Below are 15833 nucleotides of genomic sequence, written 5' to 3' on the forward strand. Positions count from 1 at the left end.
TCTCATCTCGGGGGGGGGGGGAGCTGGTTCTTGAACAATAAAGCCTGCTGCCATACTAACACCTTTCTAGAATCTCTTTTGGGTTTCAAAAAGCATTGTACTTGAAAGGCTTATCCTCAACAGGATTGGTTTGCCATGGGGTGAACAGTGAGTGTGTCAAAGGGCTCTATTCATATGAAGTTCAGTGTTGGGTGTTTTGGTTTAGTGCTGGGGTGAGTTTTTTTCCTGCATCAGTTAAAGAAACATAACTGTTCTTATGAGCTGCTGGTTGGAGCATCATTTGCAGGACTTTTTTGATAAATTTGTGGTAACTGTTGAGAAATGGGATCTTCACTGGTTGGCTTAGGGCAAGGCAGTGATAGCATGCTGCCATTCGTATGCTTTCAGATTTACTTCAAATTAGAAGTGAAGCGATGGCATTGCAGGGGGAGATAAGAGTGTTCTGTGAATGGCTAGACCTGTTGCGGCACTGTGCTGTGCTACAACCTCTGTTTTTAAACTTCTGTTCCCAGAGGTTCTATTGTGGCAAGTCAAAGCATTTTGCAAGGTGGGAAAGTTCTTTCAGGAAGGTGACTGTATTTAAGCCCCACATGAATTCATTCATTCAGGTTTGAAGCCTGGAAATCATTCTTTCTTGGACTTGGGTTACATCCTAATAAAGGCAAATTTCTTGGAATCTTATCCCAGTAAATGCAAGGTGATATTGGGCCACAGCAAAGCGCTCTGGGCTAGCAGTGTTGTGCTCTTCCCCATTCGCGCTCTGAACTGAAGGCAGAACTCTCTCCTAAGTTCAATTTTATGTCCACGCTATCAATTGAATAAACCAGTTAGGTGGCCAGCTTAGCTTCCACTCTGTTTGCCTTTATTGATGCAGACCTATAGCTTATTCTGATGTAACAGGTGAATTAAGAAAATCCGTATTACACAGAAGAGAATGTCAAGTCAGAATGAGCATAAAGCTAGTAATTCTTGTAATTGGTGCAGTCTTCACCAATTTTGGACTTGGTTGCTGTGCTGATCCTGAGCTGAATAGCCTTGAAATAATGTGTCACGTTGGACTGTTGAAAAAGGGCAGTATAATTTAAAAGTAACTCACTGGTACTTCTGAGATAAAAGGCAGTAAATGTGATTTGAACCCCTCTCTCAGGAGGCAGGTATGTCATCGTTACTGTCCAAGGGAAGAATACCAAGGCCATACCAAAGTGTGCTTCGATGCCAGGTTGCCTAGCTTTTTCATTTGAAGACTAAGATTAGCATTTTGGAGGTCCCAGTGGTTGTAACGCTATATGTGAGCCTTTAGCAGCATTTGAAGTCTTGCTTATTATCCTGAAATGTTAAAAGTCTGAAAAAGCTGTGAGGTAAGCGCTTGCATTTGAAAACAGACAACCAAAGACATAAGAAATACAAATGTTAAGGAGGAAATTCTCACTGTCTTGCATGTGAGACCTTTTATATGGTGATGGAGAAGAGAAGAAGATAACCCCAGGAGCTGCCAGCTGCTTCTGAAGCCCTGAGAATCCTCCCTTCCACTCTGGATGATGCAGTTCAATGGCGTGTTTTGTCTGGCTCCGAATCGCCTCCAGGTTTATACTCCACGTGCTCAGGTTTCGTCGCATTAGAATAGTGCTTTTGTAGCCATTGATCACCATGGATCTGTGTCGATGTGGTTTTTGTCATAGCAGGGATAGTTTAAGAGATGTTGGGAAGTGATTTAAATGGTTCCTTTTTACAGTAGAGTCTATGAAGACAAATAAATGACAGCTACAGAAAGGAGCTTTCTAAAAGGTGTTAAGGATTTGTGAGGAATTCTGCCTGTTGAGTGAGCTAATTTATCACTGGATTAATTATGCCTAATTGTATACATACATTGAAAGGCTCCCAGTCTCTGTGCTCTTGTCTGTCTTAATTTTTCTGGATCTGTTTTATGCTTCTTAGGCTGCACCATTACTCCTCTCCTTAATGTCATTCATCCATTCTTGCCTTCTGACTCCACCCCATAACCAGTCAGACATGTTTCCATCTTCTCCACTATCCTTCTGTGAAGTATTTTCACCACAGAAAAACTACTGCTATTTTTCCTCCAATCATTGAGTATAACTGGGGAAAAATAAGCAACCAAACCTGCAACTAAAATGCAACACCCAGTGCTTTTAGTAACAAACATGCAGTCCTGAGTTTAATAAAGCTATTTGAACTTTTGCAGTTTGCTGCAAGTTTTGGGTACTGACCCAGGAACCTAGTCATCATATATATGTGTTTAGTGTTTTGATGTTGCAGAAGAAATTAAATCACTTTTCAAGAAAATATAGTCTCTCTTATTTTAATAACTACTCAGATTGTAAATCTGTGGCCCTGTATAGCTTGTGATTCTTGCTCACATGGGCCAAAATCTCTGGGAAATGGGGATTAGCATATATTAAAATCAAATTTAACTTGATGTGCTATTTAGCTGAACCAGAGTAAACTGTTGTGTAGAGAGAACAAATTATGTAGCCTTGGAATTTATATTTGATTGTCTTATTGCTACAGACTATAGATAATAAAAACCTGTCTACCAAATCAGTCACTTCACAAAAAGGCATGTCTAATTATTTTACTGTTATAGTTTGCTAATCTCCTTGTTAGTTGTCTTTTCATATTATGAGAAACTAATATAAGTAGAATGTTTCTACTTTTTCATTAAATGGAGGGATAGAGGCTTGCTTTTTCCGAAGTTGTAATTAAGGCTGGTTATTCCTGCATTCATGAAGGCAATAGATGAAAACTTAATTTAGAAGAAAATACTTTAAGGCTTACTGACTCCAAAAGAGCTAATTTTCTTAATGCAAGCAGTTTTAGGATACTTTCAGGATATTTTAAAAGGTAGAGTCTTGTTTCTAAATGAAACTCTGTATGCATCTTTATCTTGTAATGATTTTAAAAGCTGAATTTGGATTAACTTGATGTGGTCATCTGCATGCATGTTCAATAGTTACTTTTTTGGGAAGATGTATGACAGCTTCTGAAATTATTCTGAATAATAAGAGTTCATCCTGAATATATTCTTTCTAATTAATTTATTAAAGTGTTAACCTGGTGGTGAGAGGGTGGTGAAAGAGTCCTGTATAACTTCCATAACGATCCTTGTAAAATTAAGACCTTTTAAACAATGCATAACCTGGAAGTTACTTTTTAAAGACTGCTTGAGAGAAGCTTAGGTTTGAAAGTCGTTTTTTTTCCCCTTTCCCTGAACTCAAGTCATCCATCCTTATTCAGCCTACATGGATCTGTAGATGGCATTTTAGTTTGAGTTACTGGTTATGTGTTTCTCTAGACACACCTGTAGGCCTAATTTAACTGATGATGTTTTCTTTCTCCTTCAGGTATGTTGAGCATAGATCACTACGCTATAGGTTTGAGTGTTTCCATAGGCACATGGGGTTAACTTTCAGTAGGACACATTCATTTTACATTAGGGACTTCAGCACAGACAGACTTTGACAGCATTTATTGGCATAGATAAGGTGATTTAAATCGGGCTCACAAGGGTCAGAGTTTCAAAGATCCACAGACTTGTGCTTGTTTGGGCTTCAGGGTGAGCTGGCTAAATTCTTCTATTATTATGGCTATGAGGGTCTTAGCTACAGTTAAGTTGCATGTAAATATAGGCAGTTATTCTTGAAATGCAACATGGATATCTACTAAATGCTGTACTTATGTGTACAAGAGCATCTTTGTAATTAAGTGGTGGCTTAATCCAGGCAGAAATGTGATGCATGTGGTGTTTTGTTTTTTTCAAACACTTTTTTTTTTTTTTTTTCCCCCTCTTATTTGGAAGGATACGAGAGAAGAGGACTTGAGAGGTCTGTAGTCAAAAAATGCCATTTCTGCTTCTGTTTTACACCAGGGTGATTGCACTGGTGTCTAAATTTTAGTCAAGTTGGTTGTAGTGGACAGCATTCAATTTGGCTTTCCTGAAATGCAGTATAGGTTTAAAACTACTTCTTCATTTTAAAACAATCCTTCCCATGCCCTGGCTTCCTTCTAACCATCTGTAAAAAGGTTTAGAAGCACAAATGGAAAATAAAAATTAGCAGTTGAAACTGTGAGGGTTCTACAAGGGTTATTTACTCTCATGCTTCACTTAATAAACTGATCAACAGCTGGGATTAAATGAATTTTCCTCCACCACTCCATGTATTGTACCATTAGGTTCATGCTGTTAATTGTGTATCTGGGGCATCCATGCTGGGCCTTTCTCTGGAAAAAATGCTGAATTATCTGCGTTATTGATCAGTTACAACCTGTTAATCCTGACACTTGCAGTTCAGTTTATACGATTGCGGAGAGGGGAGAGAAGGACTGATGTCTCTTTACTTAACTGCAGTGAGTAAGCTGGGTCCCTGTGAGCCAGGCGGGCATCCCCTAGGGCTGAGTGAGCAGCCACTGCTAAATTTGGCAATTTAAGAACAGCTGATTTCCTTTGTGCTCAGCCAGAGTTTATACATACGTTTCCCCCATCTCCTTAGTACTTGGGGTAGCTGGTGGTGGAACCTGCAGCCTGTGAAACCACACAAAAAGGAGGTCCTTGCCCTTTCTGTGGTTTCAGGAGAAATACGCTGGATGCAGGGAAAAGCTGTTGCTCATGGAAGGAAAGCTGACTTGGAAAAGGTTTCATCCGTGTTCTGGAAGAGTGCTTGGGGAGTATCCACTGAATACAATGAATTAACTTGGTCTCGTTTATGGGAGAGCAGCAATACTGCTGTGGGAAAGAAAACCTCTCCTGAAAGGACTTGCTGCTGTCCCTGTCTTTTCATGAGATAATAAATCACGCAACTGGGGCATGTTGAAGAGAGTAAGGCTTAGCTCAGTTTGAGTTTCAGTGAGGACATAGTGTAGTTGAGGGGGTTTTCAGTTCTTTGTGGTACAAATAGAAATTTCTTCAGTAGCAATCAGGCAAATGCATAGCAGCATCTTGTTCCCTATATGATAAGCAGTGCTGTTCTGGCTTATGGTAGTCATTTTCACACCCGCCTACTCAGGCTGCACAAAAAACAGCATTTAAATCCCTGCAATGTCTGAGGCTCATGATTTCTTTTTCAGAGTTCAGATGGGTCCCTCTCTGGGGTTATGCAGAAGTGGAAGGAGTATCAGCTCCAATGCCTGCAATACTTGTATGAGGCACCCCCCATCGTGACAGGTAAGCCTGCCTGGTAGAGATAGGTTGTATTAATTTTTAAAATGCATCGTAACAGCATCAAGGGAGTGATTATGAAATTTAAAATTCTTCTCCAGCTTGCTTTCCAGTCCATTTCTTTTTTATCCCATTTGCTTCCGCCTGTTCTCTGTGGGTCTCTTTCCTCTGCTGAGGAAGCATTTTATAGAACAATTTAATTGTAAAGATGTTAGTCTTTAGGTCCAGAGTATTTTTCAGTGGAAAGTTGTGGCTGTAGCCCATCAAACCAGCGTACCCTGAAACTTTATAGGGGTCAGGGTTGAGAGTGCCACACAGGTGCTGGGAAATCTGGGACCATGCTGTTCACATTGACCTAGCAGTCTGTGGGCCTTCAAGTTGCCATGAATTATTTTGAGCATCGTAAAGTGCTGAAAAGGCTTTAAAAAAATATATATATCTTAATAAACATGAGAATGCAGCTTGTCTATAGCAGTTGAGCTGCTGTAGTGTGCTGAGAGCAGCTGTGATGTGCCAGCATCGTGGTATTTAGAGGACACTGATGACTTGTCAGTGGTGCTCACAAATGGATGTGGTGCAGCCTCTTCTGCTTTTGCGACACACTGAGAAAGATAAGATGGGTCTAAAGTTGAGTCTGTGAAGAATTATTTCAAAACCGTTAATTTTCCTTCTCTTAACTACATTATTATAGCAGAGTAAGAGCAGTAGCTGATGACAACAACGGCAGGGAAACGTTAATCTCCCTCTACTCTGTTATCATGTTGAGCAGTTGAGTGCTGCCTTCTGAGAACGACAGTTTAATAAATCTGAAGTTGGAAGTATTCTCGTGGTGATTAAGCTGTAACACAAAGTTATGGTTGTGTGTGGGTATGTTGTTGAACAATCTATATATTAGGCTAGACTTCCCAGCTGCATGACTGTGAACCATTCTCATGAATGATTATCTACAGTATTCATGGCAAAAATGATTTTAAACTGAGACACGTAAGGGGGTAAAAGAGAAAAGGTGAGGATGGATCAGTATTGATTTACCTTTCTTCTCCCTTGATTTAGTCAAGGGCCCTAATGTGTTCTTCAGTTCCCCCCTGAAAAGACAGTTTCCTGTTGTGTGGGGATAAACGCTTTTGGACAAATAAATCTTGTCTAACTCCCTATCAGAGCTTAATTGCATAACGCTGTTATGGCTTAAGTGCATGTGTCCGTGTTTCCTCTTATCTTCTGTTCTTCAGTCTTTTCCGCCTTGCACTATTAATACAAGGCAGTGGCATGACCCCCTCTTCCATCTCTCTGCAGAAGGCAAGTTCTGCAACAGAACATTTGACGATTACGCCTGCTGGCCAGACGGGCTGCCTGGTACCTATGTGAATGTCAGCTGCCCCTGGTACCTCCCCTGGGCTGACACAGGTAAGAGCCTTTCCTTACAAGCACAGCCTCAAACCAACGCTGTTTTCTTGCGCAGTCTTAGCAATGATGAAATTGGTTTAAATGGCTATGAGTGCAGTCAGTTTGCTGCAACGTATAAATAGGACTGAGGCTTAGTATGATACACTCTATCTCCATTTAGCAGGAGAAAATTAAAATGAGAGAATAAACTGTTCTGAAGGGTGGCATTTAGTTTGGAATTTTGTGCTTTCACCTGTTTTTGTTGCTTGAATAGTGGTGACTATTAAAATAGAACTGTGGTGGTTGTTGAAGATTATCTAACGATAATAACGGTGTAGTTTGAAAACTGAGATAGAAGTAGTAAAGCTAGACAGTAGGTTGTCCTGTGGTAAATAAAGACAAGAAAATCTAAAGTGCAAGTGTTTTGTGCTGCTTCCTGACATAAACGTATTTCTCAAAATGCTGCAAGATGACGGCATTGTCAGTGTTTGCAAAGACTTTTTTTTGCCTCGGAAGGACTGAATGTTGCCTTTAGATTTTACACTCTTATGTACATACACATTTGATGCCACTTGAAGGCAATGTATATTAGATCACTTCATTCAGTATTCTGTGTTTGAAAACAATGACTTGTATAGCTTGTTCTTTGTGAAGACTTCTCTATGTTTTGAAGCCTAAATGAAACAGTTTATTAGCTAGCTAACTTGGTGTGGTGAATTGGCTTTTGCCCCTGTCGAGGATCAGAGGATACGGTTAATTGAGGATGTATAAATCTGACTGCTAGACATAAAGATGGTTTAAGTGTGCACTACATGTTGTAAGTGTTGGTATGGAGGAATTTCAGGAATAAGAAAGAAAAGGAATGGGATGGTCAGAGGGTACTTAGATGTATTGGATAGTGTGGGGCATAGGCATGATGCAAATGATATGGAATAAGGGGTGGAGATTGTACTGGGTCTGGCTGGGATGGAGGTAATGTTCTTTGCAGCATCCTGTATGGTGCTGTTCTTTGTATTTATGGCTGGAAATGCTGATAATGTACCAGTGGTTTGACTGTTGCTGAACAGTGCTGGCACAGCATCAAAGCTTTCTTTTCAACCCGTGCCCTGCCCAAGACCAGTAGGCTGGGGGTCTGCAGGAGCTTGGGAGGTGATGCAACTGGGATAGCTGACCTGATCTGACCAAAGGGATATATTACCTACCATAGGATGCTGTGGTCAGCAATAAAAGCTCAGGGAAAGGGGGAAGAAGGGGGTGAAGGCATTCATGGATATGGTGTTTGTCTTCCCAAGTACTGGTTATGTGTGCTGAGGCTCTGCTTTCCAAGAAGTGGCTGGACATCTGCCTGCAGATGGGAAGCAGTGATTAAATTCCTTAATTTGCTTTGCTTGCACATGCAGCTTTTGCTTTTCTTCATTAAACTGTCATTATCTTGAATGGGTGTGTGTGTGTGTGTGGGTGTGTGTGTGCGTAAATCCTCCCATCAAAATCAAAATGTTGTCAGAACACTAACAAAGCTGGACAAACTACACACACAATAAAACTTGACCCCTCGTCCCTTTACCGCTTTACAATACTCCCTAAAGTTATTCGCCTCTCTGGCAACATCCAGTACCAGTTTTGCCCACTACCTCTCCCAGCTGCTGTCTTACCTTGACCACTGAGCTTTCCCATCTTATTTTCTCCCCCATCCTGTTGAGGAGGGAAAGATGCTGGGTGGCCATTTGCCCCATCTAGGGGCTGCAAGGAAGTCTCTGCTCTGGTGCCTGCAGTGCCTCCTCACCTCCATCTTGTCTGACCTCAGTGCTTGCAGGGCTGTTTCTCACACTTTTTTTATTTTTTTGTTGTTCTGACTCTTCACTGACAGGCAGTGTTTGGCCCTTTCTTACATACATTTCCCCTGAGGCAGCACCATCTTGGTGGAGGGGCTCAGCTCTGCCCTGCAGTGGGTCCATTGGAACCAGCTCCGTCCAGGATGGGGCAGCTCTCCTCAGAGGCCACCCTGCAGTCCCCTGCTGCCAACATCTGGACAGATGCCCAGTACACTTGGTAACCTGCTGTAGCACTTAACAGCTCCTGCTTGGAAACGTACAAATGTGATGGTGTGTGTGGGGAAATATCAGGTCAACTCTTGCAACCCTTTAACTGTCTGGCTAGCTTTGAGCTTGTCTCAGAGGTAAGTCCCTAAAACAAAATTATGGAGTCTGGATTGCTGTTTTACTCTAACTTGGTGCATCTTCTACATTAAGGTTTCAAGGGTTTCAATAGTGTACTTAGTGTTTAGGGATATCTGTGGTGTGTGGGAGAGATGATCTGCTCTGCTCTTTCTGTCACCGTGCTCTAGGGTCCTGCTGCCTCTTGGTTACCTCTTCAGCCTTGACTGCTTTCCTAAGTGACCTGCATGCTTTGGCAGCTTTATTCCTGTCTTGTTTGTGCTGAACATCTATGTTGGAGTGACTTCTCCCTGCCCCCTTTTCAGATGTCTTGCTTTGTATTCTACTCTGTGTATATTACGCTACTGTGTCCATACTTCTAACTTCTGCACATCTTTAGTATTATCTCAACTGTCTTGGTAGTAACTGCCAATTTGACAACACTGGAAGTTAAAATGTTTGCTAAAGCTTTTCAGATTATTAACAAAGATGTTATGTTTTTAGAATGGGTAAAAAAGCTTTTAGAACTATATTAAATTAATATTTACTTCATAATTAATTGGCATAAAACTATTGAATGCTGCAGAATTTTTTCCAATAATGCTAATCTTTCTGGATATCTAAAATGCTTCACAGGATTAAACTTCTTTCCTCTAAACCTGTTTACTTGCAATCTGTAAGACCCTGGATACAGTTATTTGACTTCCAACTGCACTTGAAACATCACTGCTGAAGAAAGTCAAGGTTTAACACAGTACTGCAGATTAATAAATTATTGGAAGGTGCAATATCTTTCGTACTTTTGAAAATAAGTCTTAAAAAATGAATTATCCTAAAAACAGTGTTTGTTTTCAGTGAAAAGAATAGCAGCATTTTGTATAACACCTTGCTAGGGAGGATTGCAGAAGTACTTCAGAAAGTCATTAAACCACTGGACATGTTACTTGTTGTACGTACTGCGTGTATACCTCAATCTCCCTTTTATCAGTGAGGAATAAGAATGGAACAAGGAGGCAGCCCTTTACCTAGTATAAACCAAAAAGTTTGTATTGCTGCCAGGTACACGGTTTAGGAGCCTGAATTACCATGACCTGATACTATTTCATGACATCCTGTGGAGTCACATTCAAAGTGAATGCTAATGTGCTGCCATGATGAAAAGGTAACATCTTTATAACGGAAGATCTAGAGCAATAGGAAATTGGACACCCTGTGATTTACAGTAATCACTAAAACGTGCTTATTACTTGTTCTTGCTTAGCCCCCTACTTGGAACTTGAAATAGATTCTAGCACTGCAGAGCTTCTATCTCTTCACCTGATGAAAATGGAGAAAATGAAAAGATAAAAACTTGTTTGGGAAGTACCTTCAAAACATGTTCAGTGAAGTATGAAGTGCTTCAGCCAAGCTTGCTCATTTAAGGCTGCTGCTCCTTTGATTAGGAGTCAGGTTTTCAAGTGGGTAAAAAGTTTACTGGGGGACTTCAAACTATACCTCCAGAAGTCCCCTGGGAAATAAATACTTGAAACTGAATACTGCTTATGATGGGGTGCTGAAATGCAGCAAGCATTGAGTGCAAGTCTTTTTATGACCTGGACATTTCCATAAAAAGTGTAGGAGTTGGAGGCAGGGACTGGTGACCCAGGAGGCATATAGAGACACTGATCATTCAAGGACAGGATTCGGAAAGCCAGAGCCTACCCAGAATCTGACAAGTGATGTGAAGGGCAACAAACAGGGCTTCTAAAGAGATACGAGAGAAAATCTGGATCCACTGCTGAATGGGGCAGGAGGATTTTGTGGCAAAGGATGCTGCCTTCATCATGGCTGCTACTGGTAAAACTTGCCTTCAGCGATTCCAGGCCACTGAAATCAGTGGTAAAGTCTGGAGGAAGGAAGACTTACCCACAGTGGAGGAAGATCAGATTATGGATCACTTGAACAGGATATACACAAGCCCATGGGACTTGGTGGGATGCGCTAACAAGTGCGGAGTGACCTGGTTGATGCTGGTGTGAGGCTGCTTTTGATTATCTTTGAAAGGTCATGGCAACCGAGGGGGATTCCTGAGAACTGGAAGAAAGCAATTGTCACCACTATCTTCAAGCAGCACAAGAAAGAGAATTTGGGAGCTATAGGTGATCAGTCTTGCATCAGTCCTCAGGGAAAGTTATAGAGCAAATAATCCTGGAAACTGTTTCCAAACACATAAAGGACAAGAAGGTGATTGGGGGTAGTCAGCATGGATTTATGAAGGTGAAATCATGCTTGGCGAACCTGATGAGATGACTAGCTCAGTAGGTAAGGGGAGAGCAGTGGATGTGTTTATCTTCACTTTAGTAAGGCCTTTGACACTGTCTCTTATAACATCCTTATTGACAAACCAATGAAGCGTGGACTAGACAAGCGGACAATGAAATTAACTGAAAACTGGCTCAGCCTGCGGGGCATATAGGGTTGTGGTCAGAAACACAAAGTCCAGTTGGAAGTTGATCCCCTAGTGCTGTACCCACCACCAAGGGACATCTTTATTAATGATCTGGATAATGAGACTGAATGTACCTTCAGCAAGATTGCAGACCATAAAAACGTGGGAGGAGTGACTGATACACCACACCACATGATTGTGCTGCCATTCAGAAAGACCTTGAGAGGCTGAAGAAATGGGCTGACAGGAATCCACCAAAGTTCTGCAAAATGAAATGCAAAGACCTGCCCCTGGGGAGGAATAGCAGCATGCACCGGTACTGACTAGCTGGAAAGCAGCTTTGAAGAAAAGGCCCTAGAGGTCCTGGTGGACACCAAACTTGGCATGAGCAGCGATGTGCCCTTGAGGCAAAAACCACAACAGCTTCCTGGGCTGTATTAGGAAGAGCATCACTGGCAGCCCAACAGGATGATACTTCCCCTCTACTCTGGGGGGTGAGACACATCTTGGAGTCCTTTGTCCAGTTCTGGGTTCCCCAGTATGAGACAGACACGGACACGCTGCAGCAAGTCCAGCAAATAACCATGAAGGTTATTAATGGATGGGAGTGTCTCACAAGGCAAGGCTGAGAGAGCTGATATTCTTCAGCCTGGAGAAGAGAAGGCTCAGAGGGGATCTTGTCAACAGTCACAAATTGAAATACAGGAAATTTCCTTTAAACATAATTACTTTACTGGGAGGTTGGTCAAACACCTGGAACCAGGTGACCCAGAGAGGTTTTGGAGTCTCTGTCCTTGAAGGTGGTCAAGCCTGACTGGACATGGGCCTGAGCAACTTGCTCTAGTTCACCCTGCTCCGAGTGGGGTGTTGTCCTAGGGAATCTCCAGAGTCCTCTTCCAATCATGGCTGGTTTGTGATTCTCTGCTCCTGTTAATTTTTTTCTAAGATGAAAATTCTTGATAAGTAGACACTGTCAGTCAGGTGTTAGTAATTTCCATTGGTGTTGGCCAGAGTAGGAGATAGGAAACAAATTTGCATGGAATGGGTTGTAATGCTGGAGAATTCCTTGATCAATTACAGGCTTTTCAAACCTTATACTTTTAACAGCTTTTATTTTTGTTTGTGTTCCACTCTTCTTGTCCCTAGTAGCTGTCAGTTGTGAGCTTGCCCTTCTGCAGATCTCAGCAGCAGATGTAGCTCAGCAGGTTGCCTAGCAGAGCGGTAAGCCGAAAATGATACGGAGAACTTTTTACTTGCTCAGCAGGTATGTGCTGTGTCACTGGTCTGATTCCCCCATGATGTCAGTAGGTTCTTGTCTCTACTTGTTTCCACAGAGATGCTCACTAAGGTGTAATTTTCTTCCTTAATGTATCAGCTTCTGAATTACTGCTTACGTTGTTGGGCATGGGTTCAGCAGTAAAGATTTCTCCAGGTCTTTGGATTGCTCATCTTGAGGTACAAGAGCAATTGCAGGGATATGGGAATCTGTTAATTGAAAAACTCGAGAATAAAACTGGTGTTCTCAGTGCTGTACATCTATTCAGACTTTGTGTACAGAGACTCAAGACTTGTCTTTCACAAACAAATCCATGGAGGATGGGCCTGCAGGTCTTTGGTGCTAAGCAATTCATGCAGTTGCAAGGTTTTATCTTGCAGCATCGCTTGCCATATGATCACATTAGTCTTCTGGCCTTTTTCAAAGTGCTGCTTGCTAAGGCAGCCTATAAAGTACAGCAGGGACAATCAATACTGTCCTACTTGTGTGTCAGATCTCTTGAGAAATGCTAAGTCTGAGACATTTTGGGGGTTTTTGTCACCTACTGCGTGTCAGCATTCCTGCCAAACTCTGCATTGGTGTGCTGTCTGCAAGGATGGGACTCTGAGGGCTGTGAATGTGCCACTGATACTTGAATAGAAGAAAGACAGTGACATTAGACCAAGATTTTACGTCTGAAACCACGTAACCCTGTACTGCTACAGACTTGCTTTGTGACAGGCAAGTGAATTAAGCCTGAATTTTTAGGGATTTTTTTGTTTCATAGCTCATGCTGGGCACTGGGTTGCCAGTATACTTTTGGGATGGGGCCCAAAGGTTGGTTTATTACATGTTTCTTCCATGGCACTTCACTACTGCCTGTTTTCCTTCTGTAGATGTGCAGCAAACTACACTGGGAATTTCATCCAGCTGAAATGTGGGGTTTTGTCCTCATTCCTTTGAGTCTCCCCCCCACCTGCCTCATGCAGATCAGTTTCCTGACTGGTGTGATTGCAGCTGAATGCTAATACAGCATTACAGTATTAGCAGTCATCTGCTTCAAGTATACTGGGCATTGTAGTATGGTTTTAATTAACAGGAAATTGTGAAATAAGGATTTTATAGGCATCTGGGTAATAAGTATCACACCGAAGCCAAAGGAGCTGAGGTTTAGAGTAGCCTCTGCTTCAACGCAGGTTAAACCATCGTTACTGGAATGAGAAATAGGTGGCTAATGTGTCTCACAGCACAGTGCAGGGGTTTGGTATCATAACAAATGAGGAACCCATACACTGCTGGGCTGTAAGTACATGGTAGGAGTTCATAGTCATCTGTCTCCTTCTAGTGCCATATAGTTTTGTGCATGTAGTGAAGCCCTTTGGGACAATGAGAAGCAGTGACACTGGGGCAAACAGAAGATGGAGTGGAATCTAATTTTGGTCAAACAAAGCATTCTGTTCAGGACTCTGTAGTGAAATTAATAAATTTGCTCTTTGGAAAGACTTTTTGAGGTGGTGTTTTTGAAATGCTCTGAAAATATGAAGTGAAATCTGGATTATCAAAACAAACAGATGCTTAGCTTCTGCCATGAATTTTTCTTCTCCACCCTCAAAAAACCCAAAACCAAACCAAAGTTGATTTTATTTTTTTTTTAGCCTGCTTATACATGTTTGAAAGAGCAAATTACAACAATTTCAAGCCCGTATGGGCTATTTCACTCCAGCTCTGCTTTGCTTCTGTTTGCTTTTCTGCAACTCCCACTGTTGGGCAGGTCTTCATGGGGAGATGCTGAAAAGTAGCAGGAGGGAGATTTTTGCTAAAAGGATTTGTTCTGTGAAGGTGCCAGCACAGATTTTGGACCATGGCCAAAGCTTGTTGAAGGCAAATTTCACGTACTTCTTGGCTGCCTGAGTCAAAGCTTTCGCTCCCATATGTGTCTTGGGCCAAACCTTGCCTTTGGTGAAAACTGAGAAAGGCTACTCAGTTTCTGGTAGCGTTGAAGTTACACCAGGTAAACTTTGCACATCTTGCTATCCGTGTTGTAGCCAGTGAGATTACCATATGCTATGCTAAGGCAGCGGCTGTCTCAAAGTCCGATCATTGCAGAAACCTCCAAGGGGAGCAGTATTCCTTTAAGGGACAGCGGGTACCTCACCTTACTGTCACTGGCTGCGTGCTTTTCCTTGTTACCTTCTTATAATTGAAGGCCAGCTGCCAATAACACCATGTGGATTTGGAAACTGTGGAGCTGCACAATTCATCTTGCAATTATGCCTCCTTTGGGGTTCTGATATTTTATTGTTTAATAGCACTAAATCCTTTTTAATTAAAAAAACCTTCCAGAGGTACTAGCTTCAGACAAGAGTTGCGTGAATAGTAGCTACATCAGTTGCTCGTATATGCACTGGGCTGCACAAAGGCTAGCCGCAAGCTTGCGTTAACACAGATGTAGCTGTTTTTTCAGATCTCAGCTCAAAATCTTCTGAACTCTTTGCTTTTGTTTTAGCTTAGAACCTGTCTGGTTTTGAGGCATCTGATGCCTAAATTGGCTTGACTGCTGGTCTGTATCTGTATTGGTATCTTGCTCTGGCACTGCAGTGAATTTTGAAGCAGCCCTGTGATTGTCCTACTTGCTGTGACTGAGTCAGAACAGTTTTGGGTTGGATTCTCTTCAGTCCTGGGTGAAGACATAAGACCTAAAGACTTGCTCTGTACTGCTGTGAAGTCTTCCAATACGACCTTACACAGGCCATTGGAAGACTCCTGAACTACCAAGCTCTTATTAAATCCTGAATGTTTCTTATGCCACGTAAGGGGCCAAAAAGTTTGTATGCCTTTAACTGCTGTTGACCATAAGGCCTCAATGCTTTGTAATTCCAAATGCTTTCTAGATCCTCCTTTTTCCTAGTTATAAATCCTTTCCTTTAACTAATGATTTATGTTGCCATTCACCTTTGCTTGAATCCCTTGTCTCCTATAATTCCCTTTATTTTCTGTATTATCCTCTCTTTACTAAGTTATGTGTTGCAATGGTGATACCTGCGCCTTTGTTCTCCCAGAGGAGCAGGCAAAGCACAGCCTGGGGACCCCTGGGAACAACATAGCTTTTCAGCCTGTGATGTGAAAGACCTGCGAGTCTCTCTGGTGGCAGAATAACCCAGCAGTACTACCAGATGATCTCTGGTAGTAAATAACCTTGTGGCTGCTGCTGATTACTACAGATGCAGAGTCTGATTAATAGGTTGAAGGGAGTCATGGAGATCTGGGACCACAGCTGTACGTCGCACAGTAGTTTTGGCCAGTCACAGAGATTGCTTGAACTGAGCTTTGTGTGGGAATGTGGTAATGCAGTAATGCAGAGGCCAGAGACTGGATTGCTGCTCCAAAGTACCTTTAGGTGCAAGGACATGTCCAGGTCAGCTCTTTTCCATTTCCACCTGC

The 15833-nt window shown here is 42.1% G+C and overlaps 1 protein-coding gene across 1 annotated transcript in view; it reads left to right on the forward strand.

Moving 5' to 3' along the window:
- The first annotated feature begins 5088 nt into the window (after nt 1-5088).
- GLP1R (glucagon like peptide 1 receptor) overlaps nt 5089-15833 on the forward strand; it is a 58778-nt gene continuing 48033 nt past the window's right edge. The window contains exons 1-2 of the mRNA XM_040612174.1: nt 5089-5179; nt 6467-6577. Coding sequence (XP_040468108.1) covers nt 5110-5179; nt 6467-6577 — 181 coding nt within the window. The 5' untranslated portion in view covers nt 5089-5109. The remainder of the gene's footprint in view (nt 5180-6466; nt 6578-15833) is intronic.

This window comes from Falco naumanni, chromosome 12 (assembly GCF_017639655.2).
Source record: "Falco naumanni isolate bFalNau1 chromosome 12, bFalNau1.pat, whole genome shotgun sequence".
NCBI classification, from domain to species: Eukaryota; Metazoa; Chordata; class Aves; order Falconiformes; family Falconidae; genus Falco; species Falco naumanni.